Source organism: Labrus bergylta, chromosome 15, assembly GCF_963930695.1.
Source record: "Labrus bergylta chromosome 15, fLabBer1.1, whole genome shotgun sequence".
NCBI classification, from domain to species: Eukaryota; Metazoa; Chordata; class Actinopteri; order Labriformes; family Labridae; genus Labrus; species Labrus bergylta.
The window spans coordinates 8598094-8623767 of record NC_089209.1 but is presented as its reverse complement, the minus strand read 5'-3'; the positions used below and the strand labels follow the sequence as shown (position 1 = coordinate 8623767).

The following is a 25674-nucleotide window of genomic DNA, read 5'->3' as shown; positions in this document are numbered from 1 at the left end:
CCACCACATGGCATATTGCTTCTAAGAAAAGTATACATGTTTTTTTACAACCTAGAATTTGTAAATGTGGTCTGGTCGTCTAGAAATACAAGAAAGTTGTTGAGTGGGGGTTAAAAAAAAAAAAAGATTACCAACCTTTTATTTATCTTCATACTCAAGAGCATGGCCATCTGGTTTCTTTTAAATTCAGGATCTCATTTTAACTGTAACATAAAGACAAACAGGAAAAATTCAGCCAACAGATTAAGTTTCCTTGTTTCTGTTTCCTCTAAAAGGAAAAGCCCCTCAGATTAAAATAGCTACTTAATGTACATGACTAATAATAATAATAATAAAAACTTAGTTAGAGCCGACGCTGCTGATAACTTGGGTGATCTGTGTTTATTGGCTCCTTATAGGAGGGCCTGTCCTCTTTAAGCCTTACAGCCCGTGTTCAGGGCTCAGTTAGCCTGTTAGCCTGCTAGCCTGTGTGAGCATCAGAAACATGGCGGAGAGCGAACTGAACGTTGACAGCATCATCTCTCGATTGCTGGAAGGTAGGACAGCATTGTTATTTGTGGTCTTTCTGGGTCCTTATTTAACAAATCGACAGCTCTATGTGCTCTTGTTTACATCTAATAACTTCACAAGTTGTTAAAATTCCATTTTAACATTTTATTCCACGGTCTAGAATCACCTGAACGTTAAGCTAACCGTGGCGTTGAAAGCTTGTTGCTAAAGCTTGTTGCTATGCACGTTAATATAATGTACATTGTAGTTAGATTGTTTCTTTTACTAGTGGTTGATTGTTAGTTAGTTATGCTTATTGAGAGAGAAACAATTCCCATAACGGCACCTGATAGAGAGCTAACTTGGTTAAGTTAGTTGGTCGGGTAACTTACCAGTATAAAAACGAAACTAGCCTTGAAGCACATCATGTGTCGGTCAGTATTAAAACTGAATATCGTGGGACGGGTCAGAACATTCGAACGTGGTGGTTGCTTAGGAACGTCGAATGTGGTGGTTGCTTAGGAACGTTAAATGTTCTCGGTAGTTAGCTTAGCTTAGCTGCTCGGCTACCGCCTCGGACACACCCCCCCCCCCCCCCCTCTCCCTCCCATTACGCAGGACATCAGTAAATCTTGTGTAATACAGGGGTGCAAATTTGTCACCTTTTGGCCAAATGCACCGTTTTTGATCCCAAATAGGTCATTTGTGTGATTCATTTAGATCTGCAATAAAAATATTTGGCGGGGGGGCATTTCTAAAAAGGGACGAAAGGTTGGGAGCGAAAAGTTAAAACAGAACATAGATATAGACAAGCAATTGTGTTTTTCTTATTGTTTGCATTGCTTCTTTAGTCGGTCTGAATGCCAAAATAGTTTGTAAATTTACTCTTAAAGCTAATATTTAAAAAACAAAAAACCTGCACCCCTCATAATATGGACATTTTCGAAATTCATCAATAGTGTTAGTCATGCGGTGAATTCCTTCCAACCCTCTGTCCCCATCAAAATCAATTTTTAAAAAAAATGTATGTGTAAATATCACCTTTTATTTTTTTTAAAATATATTCTATGTTTTTGTTTATTGCTACTTAGACAAATGCACAAGGTCTGCTATTATGACACTTCTCTGAGGTACTGTAATCACCAACATGCAGTCATGCAGCCAAAGTTAATAATACATTACTAAACAAGCATGTGGTTAATTCTTTATAAATAATGCTGACATTAGACTTTTTGTCCCGCTCGGACCACACCGCCCTCACACAGTCACAAACTTCCAGCTGAGCCAACAAGCTGTTCATTCCTGTACTTGTTGCCAGTTCACAACAACTCAAAAGCAAACGCGAGTGCCATCTCTTCTTAATAGAAGCACCATGACGCTGTTGTAAACAGAGTGGGAGCTAACCACTGCCGAAAGAGCAACACATGCTCCGACTAAGAATCACTTAGTCTATGTCTTTGAAAGATTTAGATTGTTATGCATCAGTTAGCTTCATTAAAGTCATTGTGTGAATCAGGCCTGAAAATGCAGCTGTTATTCAGACTCCTTAAATATACATTTGAGTGTTCTGACAATCTTTTTGGGTCAGGGTAAGACTAATCTGTGCTCTTGATCTCCAGTGCGAGGATGTCGTCCAGGGAAGGTGGTACAGATGACGGAGGCTGAGGTGCGAGGACTCTGCATCAAGTCCAGAGAAATTTTCCTCAGTCAGCCAATCCTGCTGGAACTAGAGGCGCCACTCAAGATTTGTGGTGAGAACAGCCCCAATCAACAAAAACACCTCTTTCTTTTGGTTTACATTTCTATGTCCGAGTTTATCATGTGACTGTTGACGCTGTAAGGTGATGAGGTAACATGTAGTAATAATGGTAAGAACCAGCCTTTAGGTATGTGGTTTCCCTCTCACAGTTATGTATTTTACAGCATGGAGCCATTATTATAAAGCAACATTAAATATATTCCTTATTCAAGTAATATAATGTTTCATCACTTTCACTTTAATGATTTAGACTGTTAAGATTCAACAATGTTGTGAAATGAGCTGTACATACCTTCCAGGTGATATCCATGGACAGTACACAGATTTGCTGAGGCTGTTCGAGTATGGAGGCTTCCCTCCAGAGGCCAACTATCTGTTCCTGGGGGACTATGTGGACCGGGGGAAGCAGTCGCTGGAAACCATCTGCCTGCTGCTCGCCTACAAGATCAAATACCCAGAAAACTTCTTCTTGCTCAGGGGGAACCACGAGTGTGCCTCCATCAATCGCATTTACGGCTTCTATGATGAGTGTAAGTTGGAGAACAGTTTGCCTCCTGAGTGTTTCGCATTCGACCAAAGAGAGGCAAATCTGAAACATTCCCTTAAAATCCTATATATAGCATTAATATTATTCTTGTTTTTGTTTCCTCAGGCAAGCGCAGGTTCAACATAAAGCTCTGGAAGACCTTCACAGACTGTTTTAATTGTCTGCCCATTGCTGCAATTATTGATGAGAAGATTTTCTGCTGCCATGGAGGTTTGTGAAACATTTCTGTCATGTAGCTTTACTGCTGACTAATGTGGATAAGATGCCTGTCATTGTGTAATTAATGTGTGATTGTGTGTGGGTTTAGAATATCAGATTATGTAACTTTAAATGAAATATTCATGAGCATTTAGTATTGAATGTTGGGTATCATTCTGTACGGGGATTATCAGTGTGTGATCTTGTGTCCATATTCCTACAACATTGCTTAAAAATTATTTAGACTATGTCGGGAAACATGCAGTTTTATTGAATGTGATGTAAAGTAATTTGTTACATGTTAGAGCTTTGGAAAAAGTACATTTCATTCAATTCAGAACATTTCATAACACTTTGAGCACGTCAGATTACAACACGCAAGTCAAGCAGCGCCACGTTGCTTTAGGATGAAGAAAGATCTCGTTGTACGGTGAGTCATCGTTAACACAACAACCTGTATTCCTCAGGGCTGTCACCTGATCTACAGTCCATGGAACAGATTCGACGCATTATGAGACCCACTGATGTCCCAGACACAGGTGCAGTGCTTCTTTATAAAAGTTTACTCTAAAATAGAAGATGGTCAAACATGCTGTTATCATCTGTATTGGTGGTTGTGTCCTTATTATTTTACAATTTGTTTGTGCTGTAGTTCTTTTTGTGTTTTTTTGTTTTTTTCTTAAAGTTTTTCATTGAGGCTGCAAATGAAAATGAGCCCCCTTGGCTAAATCTGGCACAATGACATCACACCCTAGTGCATGCTCAATTACCTGAACATTAACAGAAAATTCAAAATGAAAATTGAATTCATGCACATTTCTTAAATATTGGTCGGACTTGCCCATCTTGCAGTCTCAGGACCTCCAAAAAAATAAATGAAATGACAAAAAAAGGTCAGAATTGTACAGAGCCGCCAGAAAGAAACTCCTACATAACTCCCCACTGAGTGACTCTGTTGCGTAACATGTTCACAACAGGGTTTCTGAGTATCACCACAACATGTTTCCTCCTCTTACTGTTTTGTTTCTGACTGCTCCATGCTTTTTATTTTTGCTGCAGGCCTCCTGTGCGACCTGCTGTGGTCAGACCCCGACAAAGACGTGCAGGGCTGGGGGGAGAACGATCGCGGAGTTTCCTTCACTTTTGGGGCCGATGTTGTCAGCAAGTTTCTCAACCGTCACGACCTGGACCTCATCTGCCGAGCGCATCAGGTAACACGTGTACCACTGAATTCAAGATATTAGAGATTTAGACAAAACACAGGACACTGATTCCAAGAAGAGAATGACGGCAGAAATTCTTGTTCGTGAAAACAAATAAATACTTACTAAGAATCAAAGACACAATAACAGTGAATTTTTGCCAAATTTGTGGGGGGGGGGGGGGGGGCGGGAAGACTCCAAGGATTAGTCGTTATCAAAGTTAGTGTGAAAGTTCTCAAAAATAATAAAATGGCCTCTGTTCTCATCTCAGGTTGTTGAAGACGGCTATGAGTTCTTTGCCAAGCGACAGCTGGTCACCCTGTTCTCTGCCCCAAACTACTGCGGAGAGTTTGACAATGCGGGCGGCATGATGAGTGTGGACGAGTCTCTCATGTGCTCCTTTCAGGTACAAAACTTCCGGCTACTTTTACCCTAACATGAAGTGATGATTCATATGTTTGAGTATGGATCACCACCTTTTAACCTTTTTCTTTTAGATCCTGAAGCCGTCAGAAAAAAAAGCCAAGTACCAGTACGGAGGTGTGAATGTAGGACGCCCAGTGACCCCTCCACGCACAGCTCAGGCCCCTAAAAAGAGGTGAGCAGCTGGTCCTGACTCTCCTCCTCCTCCTCCCCCCCATCCCCCCCCCCCCCCCACCCCCGGCGGGTCACTGGCCCACGTCCCTGCAGGCTGCCTCAAACACTCCAGCCCTCTCTCGGTCAGCTTGTTCATGTGTTTTCAGAAACTTCAGGAGTGTTTTTTGCTTGTTCTGTGGGTATTTTTAATGAACATGTGAGTGGTATCTTTTCTCCATATTTTTCATGCCATGGTATGTATTAACTCGGCCCTCACTTCTAATATCGGTCCATTTAGCAATATGAGAACCAAACCTCTTGTGGAGTGGACAAGATGTATATACAATGCTTCTCTGCTGTCAGAGTAACAATTTCCATAGTGGTTTTGTGAATGCATGCTCGCTTGTTAATTGAGACGGGTTCTTGGACCTAGCCGTTGTAAAATCCATACTTACCCTCAGACAAGAGTTGTTTCTTGTCTCTCCTTGATTAATGTTCATGTAATCAACCTTATTAGTGCCATTGCCCCCCTCCCCCCCTTGTATATTTGCTAAAGTAGTGCTCTGCAAAAGGAAATACTTTGACATTTCCTGTTTGCTTTCATGCAAAAAGTTTGATGAGAAGATCGAGACAACGCTCGTCTGTCAAATATGAACCTACCACTTGGAGCAGGCTAATTTAGCTTAGCATTGATAAAGACTCGAAACGGGGGCAGAAAGCTAGCCTCCTTTTACAAAGGTCGCTGCGTTTGACTGTTTCTGTAAGTACCCATCTTTCTCTTAGGTTTACTGTAAGTTATAACACGTTCATCAGATGGTGTTCGAGGTTCTAGAAGGTTTTTATTTTTTTTGTTACCCTTAGATGAAGCCAGTCTTATCAGTATTTCTTGATGCTAGTAAAAGTGGGCTAGCTTCTTGCTGTAGCTTCCTATTTAACAGACATGTATATCAATCTTCTCATGTAACTCTTGAAACTTTGTGAAATATGCTTAAGTTTCTTTTTACCATATTTTTCCATCAACAACCAACTAGAGGACATAGCTTTTACATTCCCCGTGACTCAAGAATGTTTTTCTCTCCTTGGAGGTATACATATCCTGAGGTTTTAACAAAACAAGTGCAATAACTTGCTCAAAAAAAAAACGTTTCATATGCAGAAGGGAATAAATGCCTATTCCAGCTAAAAACAGAGGACACAGCCGACCTAATGCTGTACCTTTTTAATGGGGCGTTCACGTTGAGTAGATGCTCTACATCAGATCAGTGTTTTCAGCCTCTTCCATGAAAAGCTCTCAAACTGGTTTTCACCCCTCACATCACTTCGAGAGCATAATTTCATTGAGCAATTAATCAGTGTAAAAAGTTTCATTTTTCAGTTTTGATGTAAATTGTGTGTAAAGCAGAAAAAAAAAAGAGTGGCGCCAAACACCAGGAAGCATTTTGAGTTTGTGTGTTAAAGTCACAGCAGGTGTGAAGAAAAGGAAGGACGTATCAGTGTGAGGAAGGAAGATACTAACTCACTAACTAACGGTACAGGAATCACCTTTCATAAGTTGTTTGTCTTCACATTGAACATGAATGCACTTCAGGTCATCGCCCGACGTTATATAGAAGTCAAACTCATCCAGTTAAGATGATGGCATTTTGTGTGTTGTTGGCATAATGCTAGTTATAATACATTGTTCCCACTAAACGAACAGTTAACCGATGTATTTTTATTTATTGAAATCTTGCCTTTTGCCTTGTTCATCTTATTCGGTCTTCAAGTTGGAAACGGTATGTTACGATGTTTCGAGATTTGTACGAGTGTTTCAAACGAGTGAAATAAATGGAAGTGCTGTTGAGCCTGCTCTCTCTGGTTGATTTTAATGTTCAGAAACCATGAACGATGCATGTTTGATGTGACCGCTTCAACAAAATCACGTGTTTTCAAACATTACAGTAATTTAACATTTTTAAAAGTACAAAAAAAGATTTATTGATTTCTAACACAAGAAGTTTTTTCTGCATGTGTGTACAGAATATAATCTCTGAAGGTTTGAAAGTATTGAGAGGACTGAACTCTCTTTATGTACAGTCACAGTCTTTCTACCACAGAGAGACATTAGTGTGATTTGTGATGCAGATAGACCTCACTCAGACTTGAGGGCTTGCAGCACTGACTTTGGCACTCTGCTGATGTAGTACTCGTGGTTCCGCAGTGTAGCAAGAACCCCGGCAGAATTCATGTGCTTTACATCAGCGTTGTAGCGGTATGCATTACCATGCATGTCGGTCAGCTTACCTGCATGAGAAATGAAATAATCAAGGGGGAAATTATAGAAAAGCTCGGAAACAAAGCATGTAATAAAGCCTAAATCTGAGCTTTCATATGCAGGGTTATAAGTGCTACTAGTGTGGTTTAGCAACTCTTTTATAAAAATAAAGGCACAGAGGTGTTTTAATACACTCCTAATATCTTCCACTAAGACAGAAGTGAAGGTTATCTTACCTCCAACGGCGTGCAGAATGGCTTCAGGAGCGCAGGTGTCCCACTTCTTGCATCCTGGACTTGCGAAGACGTAAGCAGAAGCTTTTCCCTCAACGAGCTGGATGATCTGCACGCAAAGAAATGAACTCATCGACAGGTGTGCTGATGATGTCAATGATTTAAAGCAGCTTCCCCTTCTTGTGTTGTGAATGAACTCCAGGTTCAACTGCCCACTTTGATGGAATGACAAACCTCGGACTAAAGTGTAAGTAATGTACATCAATTCTATTGTGACCACCTGTGCAATCTAATGTAATCCAAAACAGGAGTTCTATCACAAATTCTACTTTTGGGACTCTGGTCAGAAAGGGGATAATTCTACTTTATATGAATTATTTTAAAAAAGAGAGAGAAATGTTATTATTTTAACTTTACTACACATTTCCATCTACATGAATCCATCTCACCTTGTTTCCTGCACCACCCACTCGTATGACTTCATGGGGCTCCATGGCGTCCACGCAGTCCGTTACCAGCTTGTTACTATGAGAACGCGTGGTGGTAACAATTCGTTTATCTCCTGGGACCTCCTGCAGCTGAAATCCAAAGGCGCCCAATCCCAGTATCCCCCACATGGTCCTTCCTAAGTCCTCTCCTCCTCCGAGCTGATGGAGGAAACAGTCTCAAATCAAGCAGAGCATTTAGGAAACACATAGTGGGTCGTTTCGTTCGGTCTGTACCTGGTAGTTGTAGAAAGGCTGGTTGATGACGCCTGCAATAGCTCTGCCTCGGTATGCGATGCCAATGAGCACTGTGACATTATCCAGGAGCCCTTAAATCAGAGAGCAGCAGGATGTTAGCCACTTAAAGACTGAAATGTTTCTCTTGTGTCTGACTAAAATGAAGTGTTAGCAAAAAAGAAAACATGCAGTATGGAAAGGACTATAAGAGCTGTAGGTTTTTCCAAGTCAAAGATTGGTTTCTTGTTGGTGCACAATAACAGTTTCTTTCTGTTGCCTTCCCATACAGAGAGCTGTGCTTTGAACTTGAGAGGTGTCCAACCCTTTGTGCAGTATCTGGGCGTCAGTTTGGTGACGGAGACACCTTGATGCTAAGGGCAGCAGGAGAAGAGAAAGAGAGAGAGAGAGGTTTACAGCAGAAACAAGGACACACAAAGAAGGGAAAGAAAAATAGAAAAGTGATATTGAAGCCCTTGCAGTCTAAAAGCACAAAAGCCAGCGACAGAATAACACAACCAAATCAAAAGGAACTCAAGGAATCAGAAAGAAATATTTCAAAATACATAAACTGTGGCTACGTCCTGTTCTGACATTTACAGAAGCTCTCGGCAAACATGCATCCGTACATTTTGTTCACTTCATTTCCCCGTGATGAGGAGGAGTCATTTCAGGTTGTTTTCGCCAGATCTTATTTTTTATTGGTATCTGAGATAAAAATGCTAGTTTTTTTTCCATTATAATGGAATTCATTTATCTTATTATCTTCATATAACAAAGCTTTTATTGTGATAAGAGGGCAACTTCCTGCTGATCAAGAAAACAAAACAATAGGCTCGTCCACAGTGATCGACCAGACAGTAATGTGCACTTTTTAAATGTGAATCTGACACCTCGGTGCATTAGCCTAATTGCTTTGCAATCAACTATTCCATGTCTCCTTTACAGTATCTGTTGATTGGTAGTTTGTGAAGAACAGATGACTTGTCGTAAGAGCGTTTGATAATCAATATAAAATCGTAATTCCACAGCTGGTACTCACTGCACTATGGACATAAAGATTGCATTACTAGTGTGAGAAGCCTTTCACAACATATCTCATTTTAATAATTAGCCAAATACTTTGTCTCCCAGGAAGCCATGCACATCACTGTTAACACACCCAGTCAGTTTCTGTCCCTTTTCAGTTACTTGTCATAATGACAGATTTGATTTTTACCTTTTTTTTTAAGGTTTTGGTGCTATTGATGCTTTTCTTTAGAGATAGGACAGTGGATATAATCCAAAATTGGAGAGAGAGAGAGAGAAAGAGAGAGAGAGAGTGGGGGATGACATGCAGGACAGGAGTCACAGGTCGGATTCAAACCCGGGTTGCCCACCTGGAGGACTACATCCTCTGTACATTGGCCATGCACACTAACCACTAGGCTACCGGCGCCCTGATTTTAACCTTTTGATTTCTGTTTTACATTAGGACGGATCAAACTTTGACGTTGTGCCACTGCTGTTGACTACATACATAAATGATTAATAAGAAAGCTTCAGGGTCCAGTGTTGCAACATGCTGCAAATCCAGACCGAGCCGATAATGACTGTTTCTTCTATGCCCTGATCAGAAGCAGGAGGAGTCTCTTTGTTGATAAATGTATTTGTAACGGGGGTCTCTTGAAGAAGAACTGTATCAGCCAAAACGTCGCACTTAAAGCAGAAGAATTTGACGGGCAGTTACGGAAATGGAGAAGCAAAGGTAAGGTTTTCTGGCAACAACTTCACTTACTTCTCAGGTGCATGAAGAGTAAAAGGATTGAAGAGGTCAAAAAGCTCCAGCAACACTTGGAAGTATGGAGATCATGTTTATGAACTTTATTAGACCGACACGTTTCAGCTTGTAGCCTCCATCATGAAAGTTGATCTTCCTACTACATGTGTTGCGAGGGTAGTTAAATTCACACACCCATGCGCATGTTGAGGTAACGCAGATTTTGTTTAAACGCAGAATAATGTTAAGCGCATACCTTCAGTGTATTCCTTTGTACCATCCAGAGGATCAACCCAAACAACGAGCTGAGATTCAGAGAGAGAAACAATCAGGACATGTTTGTGTACACAGTAAGACGAGACGGTGTGTAACCACTCAACATCATCATGCACACATTTCTCTGTTGATACAGCTGTGCTACACATCTGTTAAGACTGTATGACACGTAGAAAAGATTATACTCTATTACTAATCCCAATAAGTTAATAGCATTTCTGATTCTCTGGTAGTTACCTCCTCCTCTTTCAGCCCGATGTACTCTGCTGGACATGTCTTCTGCAGGATTTCCTCTGAGTGACCGTTTTCAATGAGATCTTCCTTGATCTCCTCCGCTGGAAGCTCCTAAACAAGTGATGCACATTAAACTTTGACTTTTCTTCAATTAAAACGGATACTAGAATTACTTCTACCAACACACTAACCACTGTAACGTTTGCTGCTTTGCTTAAGTGCTCATGATGGATAGGCCGGGTCTTTGTAACATAGCAATAAGTAAGGTCTTTTTACCTGCTCTTTGTAAAGTGTCTCGAGATAACACTTGTTATGAGTTGACGCTATACAAATAAAAACTGATTGATTGACTAAAGAAAAATCTCCAATACACTCACCTCCTCTCCAATGATGGTGATTTTGGGGAAACGTCTGGACAGTGATGCACAAATGCTCTGCTGTGCCAGTCTGTCTGCCAGTGTCTGCAGATCATTAGCTCCTGTCTGTTGATGGGGAAATGGATGAATTAGAAAACATTGCAGTCAATTCATAGAAACAGCAGGCGATAGGTACATGCTGTTTCATTCTTTCAACTAGGAGCAGTTAAATATTTGTTTAAACAACATTAAAAAAGAAAAGAAAATCAGTACCACCTTTTCCACAATGCCAAGTTCTCCACTGTGAAGGACCTTTCTCACAATGGAGCCAGCCTTTTCAGCAACATTGTAGGCAGATGCCACCAGCCGCATAACCACAGCAGGACTTCCAGACATTGCTGATGGAGAAAACAATCATCTTTACTGGTGGATGAATAAAAAAATAAAGAACACTTGTGGAGTCGATAAAGATGCCTAAATCAGGACAATAAAAAAGATGATCTGCAAACTTTATAACCATGTGACCTGCTTTTCCACATCTACTGTTATGTGAATGTTTTACAGAAAGTTAATAAATCAACAGCAAGTTTGCAACCAATGCATTCAGCAGGGGAACTGTATTGCCACTTGCATATGTTGTCTAATATATTCTTCTAAGTCTTACACTGCCACATTGGTAGGATTTAGGTTAGTCACAGAACTCAAAAGAACAAACAGTGAGAATAAACTACAATCCCCCTGCAAGTCACATGATTAGCTGATATGCTACCACTGAAATCAAAGATGATTAGGTCGGCTTTGTAGAGTTGTAGAAAGGTTTTGGCTTAATATTTACAGTCTGTGTTACTTACTGATGTGAACACGCAGATGTACCCGGAAAACAGCTGTCACAGGTTGGTCAACTTGAATTTTGCAGATGCCTGAAGAGCAGAAGACCTTTTACCCAAAGAGCTGAAATCAACGTCAGGATATCTACCTTTCCAATCAGAAGACAAGAGGTTAGCGATCACAGCTAGCGTCTGCTGAATATGAGTTTTAATGCATACAGAGGACTTTAACACTAACTTACAATAATGAATATTTTAAAATAAACACACTATATTGACAACAGAAGGATATATCAGCTTTGTGTTCCAAGCTAAACAGTCAAAACTGGTTTAAAAGCTAAACGCAAACGCGGAAGTAGATTGCAGTGAAACCTCTCGCGTTATCAGCATACGATGTACTCTTTGGGGAAAACGTCGTATTACGGGTCCAAGCGACCGTCGTGTTTGTACAAGTTTAAAAGAGCAAAAGAGGTCTTCAAAGTTAAAGGTTTTCTTAATTGTCAGGGTTTCTATGCTCCTCTGATAATGATCCTCTTATTGCATATATGACTGAGTCTGTCAGTAAAGATTATGATGGGAATGATTACACATTAGGAAGAGCTTTCAAATGATTTCATGTTCTCAGTTTATTTCACCCATTCAACCTACAGCCTTCTTATCTTGTACATGAATAAGAACAATTTTACAATTTAAGTGCATTGGAAACACTGTTCTCTCCATCTTTAAATGCAAAGGTTGCTCTTATACATCTCTCGTAATAAAAGTAAACGCAAGACCCGGGAACAAAGGGATGAACCCCACCAAAAGTCCTCATAAATAGATATTTTTACTCTCGTTCCCCTAAAGCCTAATTCCCATGATCGTTAGTAAGACATTTCCTATGAAGAGTTGTAAGAAAAAAAAAACTTCAATTTTAAATAAATGTGAAAATTTCATGTTGCACATAAAAAACATCCCTGGTGAACTCAATGTGCGATGACCCATAGTTTGGCAAAAGTCTGCGAATTATATTTTTATACCATGGTGTGTGAAGACAGGCATTGAACTTTGGAAACCATTTATTCAAAAGTTAACATTTTTCTCATGTGGATTAAGCTTTCTTATCTTTTTAAGTGACTGTATTAAAGGCTGTTGTTTCCAACTTTCACACCTAAATGTTATTCCCATTTTTTTTATTTTTTTTTACCAAACTAACTTTCAGTAGGAAATTAAGTTCGAAGGTCAAACAATTATAGATGAATTTAAACCTATAATCATATATTACAATCACTTTTTAGCATTACATCTGAAGTAAAGTTGTAAATAGACCAATCTGAAGTGAGTGTGTTACACAGAGAAAATGAGCTGACATCATAGATCTTATTCCCTGGATAAAGTTTACATCGTCAGAAAACAAAGTGCTTCATCTGTTGGCCAGAGGTCTGTAGCCCATCTCTCCCTCCAGCTGCTCTGCCGTGAGAGAACCCAGCAGAGGCTGACAGTCCGGGTTGAAGACGGAGTAAGCGCTCAGTTCTCCGGGCTCGCGGGCGGCTGGGCTGCGGAGTCCCTCGTAGAGCCAGTAGAAGAGGGAGATGACGAAGAAAGGCAGGCCGAACTCCAGTTCCACGAACAGACCGAGCAGCACCAGCCACAGCAGCACTTTAAGCAACGTGAGGTTTGACAAGACTAAGTGTCTCGAAGCCAGCCACCTTCCAAAAGCACTGTCCGCTACCCAGTCAGCGCTGTCCTGCAGGGAGACACAACAGAATGTTTAATAAGTCCAATCACTTTTTTTTTTTTTTAAATAACATAACTTTGTACTATTGGTGTGTTGTGGAAACCAAGCTGATAAAAAATAAAGGTGCTTCTGGAGCCGGTGTCTGCAGAGGATTAATAAAATATTACTGATTCTGAGGTAAGATCAGAGGTATTTTATACTAAAGTATAGATTAAATAATACCATTATATTATGTATGTTGTTTTATATTCATCTACAGGGTATGCACATTGTACAAGTAGAACTGATACTTTCTCAGCAAACCAAAGAATTATAATAATGTTAATAGAGAAGTGTCGTCATCCACAGTTAACCCTGTTCAAGTCAATAAGTTTCTAAACGACTTGATGCATTGTTCAAGTATGAATGAAGCAGGTGCATGTCTCACCTTTTTTGCAGAAGTCAGAGTTGAGTGTCTGTTTTCTGCACTCTGTGTTGTGTGCTGACTGTCTGATGTTTCCTTTGTGTCAGTCTGAGATGTCTCCATTTCTGTTTCTGTTGTGCACTGCAGGTCAGCACTGTTATCCCTTTGAGCAGCCTGGCGTCTGGCTCGGAAATCCGCCAGCTTCTGCTCCATTGATAAAGCAAACTAATGTGTTAACCCTCCTGTTGTTAAGCGTACGTGGCAAAAAACCCACAAAAAAACCCTGCTAGTACAACTATTTCAAAACTTCTTGACGGCAGCTTTGTCTTGTTAAACCCTTACACGATGTATAATTCGTTTCCACGCACTGTCCTTAACTTCCACTCCCACTTAAACTACATTTTGGTGAGATTTCACGGCGCTACTAGCTCAGCGAAGCTCCTTGTTTACCTTTTACATCCGCGTTGGACAGAAAGGAGGAAGTCCTGTCGCAAACAAGCTTCCACTGTCGTAAAAGGGTGTGGTGGTTTTCTGGCAAAGAAAATACAGGTCTGCCACTAGCTAGGTTATTTCATTGCTGGTGAGTGTTTAAACCTTTACGCATTCATTTTAAGTTGTTAATGGATTAACGCATCTTTTGGTTTTATATGTTGTTGCTATTGGTAACCTAACGTCGGCCCTGAGTTTTTTAAAAAACAACGTCGCTTTACGTTTGTTTTTTTTAAGCTGTCGACGATGTTTCAAACCTCGAAACCTTAATCGTTTTTAAAAACATAATTCCTCCATCATAGCTCTTGTTTTATGTTGCTGTTTCATCGTGTTACATATTAGTTAATGTTATCCTGCACTGATTTCAGGTGGTTTTAAACGACAGAGAGCATCTTACTGATGTTTAATGGTTCAACTTTTGCATTATTGCACCATTATTCCTGCAAAACCTACAACCAACCCACACTGTTACAAATCTTAAATCACACAATAACATCTGTTTGTGCATAAATGATCAAAGTACAGTTGCCTATATCAGAATGTACCTCTGAATCTCTTATATAAAGTGGCACAGAAAGGTAGGCTATTCTAACTATTGCCGATTAAATTAAATAAAATAACCATTAAAAAATTCCCTTTATTATTTATTTGTGAGTTTAAAATTACGTCTGAAGTTTGAATGCTTTAAAAAATATAAAATAAAATCAATGATCCAAAACAATAAAGAAAAAAAAAACACTTTAACTGTAATATGCAAAACCTACCAAGCATGAAAGAAAATCAGTGTTTCAGGTTTATCATAGAAAAGAAGCAAATTAAAACAGTGGGAGACTAGAAACTAGGGCTGGGGCGATATGGACCAAAACTCATGTCTTGATATTGTTTAGCTGAATGGCGATACTCGATATATATCGATATGTATTTTATTAACAGTGAAAACACATGGAAAAATAAACTACCTGGTTGTGAATTTAAAAAAAGTAATATTATAAAATAAAAATGTTCCTTAAATACAATAAAAGAGAGAGAGGAGGAGCGGGGTTAAGAGGGACAGACAGTCTTCATCAGTGAGATGAGAAAAAGGTGAGCTGGCACCTCTATAACGTTATTTTAATGCAACATAAACTATATCGATATTAATGATGTTGTCTTATCATATATCTTGTTTGAAAATATATCGATATATCTTAAAAACTTGATATATTATCCGGCCCGACTAGAAACTAGTTAATGTTTGGGGTTAGATAATCAACAGCCTCTAACATTTTTAAAAAGTTTTTGTTCTGTCCTGTTAGTGTTACTGTAAATATCTCTGTTGTCACATTGACAATACACATTGTCTTGATGTGTCATGACTGTGGTTTATGTTTGTAATGTTTTGCAGAACAGGAACCTGCTGGAAACCAGTTTTTTAAACTGAGTCAGGCCCGTTAAACTGTAACTTAATGTTACTTTTAAACTTTCCTGTATAATAAATGAAATGAAAAATTGTCCTATGTTCTCTGCAGACATGGCCTCAGCTCCAGCACAGCAGCCCACCCTGACTGTTGAGCAGACCAGAGGTGACAAAGCTAGATTTCATATTATTAAAAATACACTCACCTTTATCTCAGACATCCCTGCCTTAGAAGCCTTGAAACTGTTAACACTTTGTTTATGTTACAGTGGTACTGAGTGAGGTGATCCAGGCTTTCTCGGTACCAGATAATGCAGCGAGGATGGAGGAGGCTCGAGAAAGTGCCTGCAACGACATGGGAAAGATGCTGCAGCTTGTGCTCCCTGTGGCCACTCAGATTCAACAAGAGGTCATCAAAGCGTACGGTTTCAACAACGAAGGAGAAGGTAAGCAAAACGCAGCATTTTCTACCCCTTGAGTAGAGATTAACTTCAGAGATAGACGCCCTGAAGTATTTTGGGCGCATTCACAAATTTGGATTTACTACATGAGGGCATGAGTGTTTTATTCAGGCCTTAGCACACCGTTATAAAATTATGTATGAGAACCTGAGGGTGGCAAAAATCAACCTCAGTGTTTCAGAGCAGATGATGCATCTTCCTCATAATGATCTCGGCGCTCCACTTACAGGTGTCCTAAAATTTGCCAGATTGGTGAAGATGTATGAAACTCAGGACCCTGAAATTGCAGCCATGTCAGCTAAATTGAAGTCTCTCCTCCTGCCACCGCTGTCAACACCTCCTATAGGAGGCGCCATTCCAGCTTCATAGGAAATATTTACATTCACTCAATTGTTCAACTGCAACGTTGCTTTCAAGTAATGCTTTAGGGATCAACATTTAAGAACTGTTATTCCTTCTTTTTAATTTGTTAGTTACATTACTTTTCTTGAGGAAATAATGGAAAAATACTCAAAACACTAAAACGTTCCAAGAAAGTCAGTCAATTTATTTTATTCAGAGCATACTTGCAGACTTGTTAAATTATTGCTTTTTTAATGTTTTCATATTTATTCGTTACATGTTACACTTTGACCATACTCTTACGTCATTCAACCTTAAACAATTCCTTTAATGCCTTGTTTTTTTTTAATCATTAAACCATTTTTATATGCTGTCAAATGTATAAAATGTCATTATTTTGTCTTGTATTAAAAGGTTTTACGTGAAACTCTTGTGTAGTAATGTTGTGGTAAAGAAAACAATAACTTGCATATATACATAACTTTATTATTGCAATAAGGCTTTGGCAACAACATACTCATATGTTTACAATGTTTAAAAAAAAAAAATCTGAAGCGCTAACACATGTACATATATATACATTTCTGTAATGATTTATCTTCCTTAGACAGGTGCAGCAAAATATAAAGTTAAAAGATCCCTAGTCTCATATATAAAATCTGGGATCAGGCCTCTCTCCATCCTTTGTTCAGTGGGCTTTAAGTTAAGGTGCATGCAGACATCATAGCAGAAGAGGTTCATAATAAAACTTGCACAGTAAGTAAAGAAAAATAAAGTGCCCCATATTCTTAAACATCTATACAAAAACAAACATGTTCCTAAAGTGCTCCTTGTTTATTAAAAAAAGGCAAACCAGTGACCCTGCACCTTGTAACAAATGTGAAAGGAACTCATATTCTGTACTTGTGCTGATTCTTGTGTCTTGTACCTTATTACCCAGCAGCTTTTTGGATCTGAACAGATGGTATGTAGACAATAAGATGACTACAAGGTGCAGTTTCTTCCATCTGGGCGTCAGAAAACAATCCTGTTTGTGTGTGATACATAAAACCATGTCATAAAATCGAATATTGCTTACATTTTCAATCCTGGCTGAGTTCATTATGTGGAGAGCACCCTCTAGTGTTGAACACTGTTTCAGTCCCTCAGTTGCAACAGGCTGATAAGAAAGAAGAGATAGACCGAGCTCACATCTCAAAGTGGCGGAAAATGTTTTCAACATAACCCAGGACCTTCTGCCAGTCTGGCCCGTCTGATTTCAGCATCTCCTCAACTGTCTGATACAAAGTAAACAGGGAGAGATTATATTAGACGAACAGTCCGTCGGTGCCAGGGAGTTTTAATGACATTTCTGAATAGGCTTTGTAAAATATAAAACCAAACATCAGAAGGTAATCTCGTGAATAACTCACCAGTGTAGCTGTGATTCCTACACTCTCTCCTGTCTTAAAAGCCAGGTCGAGATTTTCTTTCTGAAAGAGAAATCTGAGTCAAAACTTTTTTCTATAATCAAGTATGAATTTGTAATTCTGGTAAAACATCAAAATCACTTTTCTTCACTGTTACCAAATAACTTTCATTCCTTAGACCATCAGATGAAACACAATCTGAGGACTGAAATGTTTTGGAAATATGTAGAATTGATCAATAAAAGGTAAATAGACTTGAGCTTGTATCGTGCTTTTCTAGTTGTCTTGATTACTCAAACTCTTTTTAAACTACATGTCACATTCACCCCATAATACCACGTTCACACACTGATGGCAGAGGCTGCTTAGTATAAATATTCCCCTTCATACACATTCAGTAGCAGGCCTAATTTGGGGCTCAGTGTCTTTCCCAAAGACACTTTGACATGTGCCTGCAGGAGCTGGGGATCAAACCCCCGCTCATCAGGTTGAGAGACAACAAACTACCACTGAACCACAGCCACCTCAATAGCATGCAGTACTTTTGGTGAAACATACTGGAGGCGAAGTTTGATGTAAATGATGGATTCTTGAGTCACTAGAAATCATTGTTAACTTGTAGGAATAATTTAGCAAAATGAAAAATTATCAATATTTGTGTCTGGATAGCCGTTATATTCATTTATAGTCAGTCACTGCGATGGCTTTTGAGACTTGTGCCTTTTTCAAAAGTATTTTTTAAATGCACTTATTACAATTTAAATTCCAATTTACCTTGTCCACCAGGTTGAGGGTGTCATACGGGATGCGAGTTGGTAAAAACGTGTGATAAACTGCACAGAACGCCAAGCCGTCCTCCCAGCTGCTGCTGAAGTTTGTGATCTCAATATTCTGCCATAAAAACATAGAGAATAAAGACAATACATAGTCATTGAATTTTTTTTTGAACACCCTGATCTTAACTTAATTTCCCTCAATATGAAAAATAACCTTCCCCTCACCTTATAACCCTGGGTACGACTCTGGCACCAGCGCAGCAGGGAGTTTCTTCTGGAGCCGCCATAACGCCTCAACAGAGCGCTGAAACCATCCTGAGGTCTAAGAGGGCAAGAAAATGTTTGATAATGACTTAAACAGAGTTGCAAGTTTTCAAAATAAAGTTAAGACACTAAGAAAAGTAAAACGACAAATAAGGTTTAAAAAGTGATATAAAAGGTAAAAAGTTTAAATACAATTTAGCGGATGTGCCAAAGGAGCATGCTGGCTTGATTACTGCATAACTAAATGAACGTAGTAGGACATCATGTTTTTTTTTTAATCTCCCTAATGCATTTGAAATACAGGACACACTTAATCCTTTTCTGTTGAACTAATTAAAATATATTGGGGGGGGGGGGTATTGAAATGTAGCCTGTCTGAGTCAAATAAGAAGAAGCCATTTAGTTACTTACCTGGTAGAATCTGAGCTTTGGTCCTCATCCTGTTTTCCTGAGAGACAAAGAAAGACTCTGCCATTGCAACACAGTTTCTGACTAAGCTTTTAAACAACATAAAGGCCATTTAAATATTTACATTTAAGCTCACCTGTGTAAAAGCTGGACCAGCTGTCCTGCCTATGAAAAACACGGTCCATTCTTCTTCGGTTCGGAAGCTCTTCTTTCTGGAAAAAGTTAGAAATGACAAGATGTTTTAGTTCTGCCAATGCCTTCTTTGGTTTCCCCCTCGCTAATCATCGAGGTATTTGTCCATGTAATCAAGCAAAATTAAATAACCTTTTAAAATAACTTTAAAAACTGGTATACCTTGGATAGAGGCAATGTTGAGCTTGTCTTTTTGGGGGTCCCATTTTCACTGGAAGGGTCACATGGGAGCGGGAGACGAGAGAGACTCCTGGAAGACATTTTTTTGAATGTTTTTTTTTTAGCTATCTATTTATAGTTGTGTCTGTGAGTGTGAGCTTTCATATAGACTCACCAAGATCTTTCAGACAACATAACAATCCTCCTTGGATCCTTCTGCCCACGTCCCTCGTCTTTCCTCTTTTCCTGCACAGCCAAACTGCGAAGGTATCCCTCCGCAACTCCTTTCCCTTTCAGCAGCTCACTCCCTGATTCGTTTGCCTCCTCAAGATCTTGATCAACAACTTTAGCATCCAACTCTTTATCTGTTCCGTTCTCCTCTTTCTTTTCAATGTTTTTAGCTTCCACCTCGTCTTTATCTCCCCTGCGATTTTCCTCTTTTACTTTTTGTATTCCCCCCCCCTGCCCCTCATCAGAGTCTTGTCTTTCAGCCTGTTTGTCACAGTTTGCCACATCTTTCACTCTGCTGGTGTTCCTCAGGGCTTTAAGCTCGGCCCACTCCTGTTGCTGCTGCTTTGAGAGTTCAGTCAGTTTGAGGTGAACGTCTCTCTGCTCAGCTCTCAGAATCTCCAGCTCTTGCTCCTTTTCCTGCTGTCTGCTGAGGGCCTGATCCAGCTGCTCCTTCACAGCCCTGTGGCTTTCCTGAAGCAATTCCATGGCCTGCTCCGACTCAGCACGCAGCCGGTCGGCCACAGACACTGCTACCTGCAGGTCACTCTGGAACTGACGCCACTCCAGCCTCTCTGTCTGTCACAGAGGACAAAACAAAGACAAAAATAAATGAGAAAACTGTGAAACAATGTTCTTAATATAACTCTTAATGCTCTCTTAGAACAATGTTGGCTATTAGAATAATTAGCCTGCAGTGACATATCAGAAAAATTCTTATATAGTTAGGAATAAAATGAAAAATAAAAAGTCACCGAAAAATAATTAATATTAAAAATATAAATTAGTTATCATTATCATTGGAACTTCAGTTTCAACTCACCCTGAGTGTCTCTCTCAGTGCGTCCACCTCATCAACCAGTTCATCCTTTTCTGATATCAGGCGCCTGAGCAGCTCTGAGAGAAGAGTCAAACACAAGTTGATCACAAAGTTTAGAAAAAAGGATTCAAGATTATGACAACAGCAATAACTTTCCTGTGATACCTGTTCTTCTTTAGTTGTGGAGGGTGCTTTTAAGCCTGGTAAGTGTCATTCTGATGTCATCAAGGTTTCCCCAGTTAAGACTTGAAAATGACAATTGTGGTATAGAAATCCTGGGCTATCAAGGGAGGCATAAAGCTGGGAGAATATAGGTATTCATCAAACAAGCGTGGTATGAAGCTGCAATCTCCATAGTTCTAAATTGATATTACGTAATTCCATACGTACCCTGATCATCTGCTTGGAAAATTATGGACGCCCACAGTAAACTGACGTTAGAATGGGAAGTTGTTTCAAATATTATCACCAAATAACCTCACCTTTTTAATCATCTTACTATTTTCATATTCCTTGTCCTCCATATAGACTGCATATAAATATGGACAATGCATCTCCATCTCAATGGGCACTAACATATTTGGCTGGTCATGTAAAACGGACAGGCTGGTGGGGCCGGGGTATGGACGCCCCACCTCTTCGCTAAGTAAAACAGTGTACAGCAGAACGGAAACTTGTGTAGGTTTGAAGCAGGCACTTGATATTGATGGTGATAAAGTCTAAAGACTCCAGTATTAGTAGTCACTTCCTTTCCTCTTGCTATCCCTCCTTACTCTACTAATCTGGTAAATAATGCTGTAGGAGCCACATATGTCAACAAAGCTGTCAATCATGATTTTACATGAGCTCTTTTTCACATAAAGTAACAAAATTTAAAGTTGTCAGAAAAGTGAACACTAGGGACATAAATCGCCATGAAAAGAACTTACCGGTACTATAATGACAGAAATCATGTTTGAGACATTTTTTGTCATGTTTTTTTAATTTTACTACTCTACTACTGTAGTCTTTCAGCAGAGGGCGCTCTAAATCTTTTGGCTTCACTTCTCTCCCGACCATCTTTATACAGTCCAAACACATTATTAACAATAAATGCCTCTATACATTTCCATTACTTAAAATTTCTTTCCATTCTCTCATTTCCCTTTTTTCTGTGCAGTTATTACCATCACTATTATTTTACTTTTTTTCCTCTGAAGTATCTCCCCCCTGTGACTTAGCCTACAGCAGCCAGCCATACATTATTGTTATTGTCATTGTTGGTATTCTGTCAACTATCTCACTCTTCGGTTTTGTTCTGTCTCATTGTTTTGTCTTTAGTGTCAATATTTTTCAGGGAATTTCAGCGATAAAAATAAAGTTAAAAATTAAACATAGCAGATAGAGGACCTACCTACTGCTCCTGTGGTTACATCAGTGTTGGGGCTCAGGCTTAGAGAGACTCTATAGTGCTCCATCAGACTGAGTAAAACCAGGGTCATCTCTTCTCCAGCTCTCTCTACTGCAGCCTGCGGCTCCACTCCGCTGTCCTGATCCTGCCAGCTCTGCCCTGATGGCGATGCTCTGGACGAATGCAGAGACGAGGGGCTGCTCGGGCTGAGCTCTGCCTTCTTGTGCCTCGCTTCTGCATTGCTCACGACAGCCTCTGAGCTGGTGATGCTGTCCTCGCTTATAACGGCCCATTCTGAGGGAGCAGCCAGCTTCTGTGTCCAGTCTGCAATTGGAGAAGTGGTGGAGGGGGTGGTGCTGCTGCCGGCTGGTGACGGCGTCTGTGCCTTATTAGAGGCGGCTGTAGAGGACAAGGCCATGGCAGACAGATCGGAATCTGAGGGTGTGGTGGGAGGCGTGTGGAAGAAATCTAGGGGAGAGCCTAAGAGGGGGGAATAATTTGTAAAACAGACAGGGAGAAAAATATTTTTCTGAGCCTGAAAAATCATCTAATATAGGATGAAAAATGTGCTAACTGCAGAGCCCCTCTCTTCTTTTCCTTGATGCAGATGTAAGCACTCAGTGTCTGCTCGCTTATTTACCGTCCTGGGCTGACTGATGCAGCAAAAAATCTCTCCTCTCCGAGTCTTGGCAGGCTAATACTCACACACTGTTCCCCCATGTGGCAAGATCCAGGAAGCGAGGTGATTTCACCCTTATCTGCTATCAAACAGCTGCTGTCACTGCAGTCACAAGGCCATTACATGTATCATCTTACTGCAAGTATTATGCATGAAAGCATATACCTTTGAAATACATTTTTGAAAGAAATTTAGAGTGAATTTGTGGATTTTATTTGCTTGTTTTTCCATGTCCTAAGAAGTATGCGTATCAATCCGTTTATGTGATTTTTAAACTCTGTTTATGGTGTGCATTGGTCATAAACGTCATGCTACAGGGTTCTCCACCTGTTCATTTCAGATCTTTTTCTACTCCTTCATCCTCCTTGCCCTTGCGTCGTACTGCAGGATTCTGCAGACTCATCATTTCCCCGCAAGCAGCAGCAGCAGCAGCATGATGTAGTCTGTCGGGCTACAGCTGCAGGGGAGCTATTCTCATCCTCTAGCCTGAGCATACTTCCTGCATGCTGACAGCCAAGAGAGGAAAACAAGGACTAGCATTTTGAACAGCTGTGAGTTGGAGTTTAACTGCCGAATGTCTACACAACACGACAAGTAAGGCTGCACAGGGGAAATTTCACACATTAGCTGAGCTAAATGACAGCTGGCTGTGATCTGAAGGATGCTGAAGGCACGAGAGAGGCTAAATACAGAATCATCTGGGATACTGTTTTTTATTTAACACCAAACTGATTCATCTCCTTATTTGTCTGCCAAGTGATATTTCAGTGTTTGCACAGTAGTCAGCACCAGAAATGCATTCGCACAGAGTAGCATCTTCTTTGTTCACAAAAACTTGAATTAACATTTTTGTTTAACTTGGTTGAAATTTTTTTTTTTCCTGATTATGTTTTTTTTCACTATTTTCTTATTTTTGGTTTAGTGTCATACTTTTGTTACAAAAATGCTTTGTGCAGCCTTTGTATTCTATTAGTGTACTTAAGGTAAACAGAAGGATACAATGAATGGCCTTTGTGATTACATGTTCTCATAATTCAAGGAACACAATGAATATCACTGCACTCACTGTTACCTCAAGGGTGTTAAAGCCAGCAAAATCTGAAACTGTTATACACAATAATCCTCTGAAGTTCTCTTCTTTTGTGTTGACTCTGTATGTTTGTATTCTACAGATTTGTTTCTTTTGATGCGCACAGGAGTTAGAACCTCACAGCTTTTCTCAGAATAAAGGATCCTCTGTTACATGTCCGCATATACAAAGAAGAACTTCAAACATTTTTCTTCTTCTGAGTGAAAAAAGCTTATTTTCACCTGGAGTAGGAAGGAAAAGACTGACACTTAAAAAAAAAAAAGAAACACACACACACACAGCACACCGTCTCCGAAGCAAGGAAACAATAGTCTAAGAATAGACCGTCAGTCCTATGGTATGATGAACAAATTAAGGGTATCAATTCAAACATGAGTGAAAAACAGACCATATTCACTGCAGCAACCCCCCAAAAAAACAGATTTTTTCCCCCCTCTATCATATTTGGAAACATGTAAAATACTTGGGTTTTTTTTCAGTTTCTAGTACCTGTAGTGCTGTGGCCGTCCTTGCCATGTTGGTTACCCATGATCCAGCAAGGGTGGGTTATCTGGACAGGCGACCCCTGTGTCCTTCACTGTGTCCCTCTGTTTCGTGAGGCTCCCAGCTGTCTCTGGACAGGAGGGAATAAAATACAAATCTTCAATGATAGTCATAACTCAGAGCTGAATCAGCCTACAAAATGAGTGCAACATGTCAAAACAAAAAGAGTCGGACAATGTAACCATTGCTCAGGGAGTGTTGAATAATCTTACAAATATTTTCTCAAGCACAATAAGATAATGGTTTGTTATTGAACGGTACAAAAGTCAATGTGCCAGGAGTGTCACCTGGCTGCAGTTGTTGTTAAATTGCTGTCAGACAGCTGTCAGATTTGTCCTCCTCATGAATGAAGTGCCTCAGGTCACACAGCATGTTTTCAACTTTACTCAACCTCAATGTGTCACTACAAGAAGCCACAGATTTGTAGACATCCTTTCCAACAACGTTCACTGAGGATCTCTTGCAGAGCTGGATTTACAACACATGACCTCGTAAAAAAAAAATCAACCAAACTCCATCGTAAATCCCAACAAATTATAACAACTAATAGAATTAAGAAAAGACAAATACACCAATCTTCACAACAAGCGTCAGGAACACATCGGCACAATCTCTAGAAGACATCGGCATAGATATGATTCCTCTGAAGCAATAGGTGTCAAAATAATCTCGTTTTTTTTTTTTTTTTTTAACACCAGAATCACACTTGTTACTGACCAACGCAGATCAGGTTCAGGTGTCAGGATGACTATCTCGCCAAATCATTAGGCTACTTAATAAACGTGTTGCTTAAAATATTGTAAACCGTAATAATAAAAAAAAAAATCAAATGTATCAAAAGATGTGAAATGTTTTCATTTCGTGGTCGTGCTTCAAGCCCCTGTCTTCAATTAGCCTTGAATATTAAAATACCCGTTAGGTGAATGAAGTTTGGATTCACATTTTCATCCCAGAATTGTCTCCCCCGTCTCGTGGTTGCAGATTCATTTCAGACATACGATTTCTCCAACCAACGACACTGCTCGACTCCCGACACCCTGCAGTTTCATCCTACCTGATCAGCCGGACAGTGGGACGAGTTCCAAGCTTGGTCCCCGACTGTGCGACGGTTTCCTATCCGGGATGTCTCGATCTTAAATTCAGCCTAGGACACTGTCCGATGGACCATACAGATAGCGTGTATAAGGCAGCAACCATGTATCACTTGGTTGTCCAACTCAGATTTATATTCCAACTCTGCTTTGCCTTTAAATCCAATGCGACAAAAAGCAGAGAAGGAAGCAGAAACAAACTGGTTGCGTAGAAGCTGCACGTTGAGACGACGACACAAGTGAATTCAATGACATTATTAATATAATTTATCAGACATAATGAATAAAACAAATCGAAATAACGTGTGGTGTACTCCAATGGACAGAAATGTGTTGTGTTGCAGGTGTGAAACAGGGCGCGCGACAAAGCAGCTCAACCGGCTGGAGG

The 25674-nt window shown here is 39.9% G+C and overlaps 5 protein-coding genes across 9 annotated transcripts; 2 read left to right on the top strand and 3 right to left on the bottom strand.

Moving 5' to 3' along the window:
• Window positions 1–385: 385 nt before the first annotated feature.
• On the top strand, window positions 386–6614 carry LOC109979064 (serine/threonine-protein phosphatase PP1-beta catalytic subunit). The gene is made up of 8 exons (XM_020628155.3): window positions 386–536; window positions 2109–2240; window positions 2548–2778; window positions 2901–3005; window positions 3461–3532; window positions 4053–4204; window positions 4467–4601; window positions 4693–6614. Exons 1-8 carry the CDS (start codon window positions 485–487, stop codon window positions 4795–4797), a joined length of 984 nt encoding a protein of 327 aa, XP_020483811.1. The 5' UTR covers window positions 386–484; the 3' UTR covers window positions 4798–6614.
• On the bottom strand, window positions 6611–11891 carry bpnt1 (bisphosphate nucleotidase 1). Of its 3 annotated transcripts, none has more exons than XM_065963736.1 (11): window positions 11672–11891; window positions 11454–11578; window positions 10879–11000; window positions 10624–10728; window positions 10250–10357; window positions 9993–10041; window positions 8268–8351; window positions 7981–8072; window positions 7708–7905; window positions 7262–7367; window positions 6611–7054 (listed from the first exon to the last, which is right to left on the bottom strand). In XM_065963736.1, exons 3-11 carry the CDS (start codon window positions 10996–10998, stop codon window positions 6903–6905), a joined length of 1014 nt encoding a protein of 337 aa, XP_065819808.1. In that variant the 5' UTR covers window positions 10999–11000; window positions 11454–11578; window positions 11672–11891; the 3' UTR covers window positions 6611–6902. The 3 variants fall into 3 exon arrangements, with proteins under 3 accessions (XP_065819808.1, XP_065819809.1, XP_029131906.2); XM_065963737.1 differs by having other exon boundaries at window positions 11454–11574; XM_029276073.2 differs by lacking the exon at window positions 8268–8351.
• A 146-nt stretch (window positions 11892–12037) lies between these two features.
• Window positions 12038–14007, bottom strand: saysd1 (SAYSVFN motif domain containing 1). The gene is made up of 2 exons (XM_020628165.3): window positions 13574–14007; window positions 12038–13155 (listed from the first exon to the last, which is right to left on the bottom strand). Exons 1-2 carry the CDS (start codon window positions 13760–13762, stop codon window positions 12832–12834), a joined length of 513 nt encoding a protein of 170 aa, XP_020483821.2. The 5' UTR covers window positions 13763–14007; the 3' UTR covers window positions 12038–12831.
• Window positions 14008–14043: 36 nt separating this feature from the next.
• grcc10 (gene rich cluster, C10 gene) lies at window positions 14044–16768 on the top strand. Of its 2 annotated transcripts, none has more exons than XM_020628169.3 (4): window positions 14044–14129; window positions 15547–15600; window positions 15704–15880; window positions 16125–16768. In XM_020628169.3, the coding sequence occupies exons 2-4, from the start codon at window positions 15549–15551 to the stop codon at window positions 16262–16264; spliced, it is 369 nt and encodes a 122-aa protein (XP_020483825.1). In that variant the 5' UTR covers window positions 14044–14129; window positions 15547–15548; the 3' UTR covers window positions 16265–16768. The 2 variants fall into 2 exon arrangements, with proteins under 2 accessions (XP_020483825.1, XP_029131915.1); XM_029276082.2 differs by lacking the exon at window positions 14044–14129 and adding an exon at window positions 15435–15458.
• A 144-nt stretch (window positions 16769–16912) lies between these two features.
• LOC109978908 (cytospin-A-like) lies at window positions 16913–25674 on the bottom strand. Of its 2 annotated transcripts, none has more exons than XM_065963734.1 (12): window positions 25250–25674; window positions 24142–24265; window positions 21887–22363; window positions 20497–20570; window positions 19621–20252; window positions 19449–19536; window positions 19231–19306; window positions 19098–19134; window positions 18648–18744; window positions 18421–18537; window positions 17650–17709; window positions 16913–17514 (listed from the first exon to the last, which is right to left on the bottom strand). In XM_065963734.1, exons 2-12 carry the CDS (start codon window positions 24179–24181, stop codon window positions 17425–17427), a joined length of 1788 nt encoding a protein of 595 aa, XP_065819806.1. In that variant the 5' UTR covers window positions 24182–24265; window positions 25250–25674; the 3' UTR covers window positions 16913–17424. The 2 variants fall into 2 exon arrangements, with proteins under 2 accessions (XP_065819806.1, XP_065819807.1); XM_065963735.1 differs by lacking the exon at window positions 25250–25674 and adding an exon at window positions 25108–25245.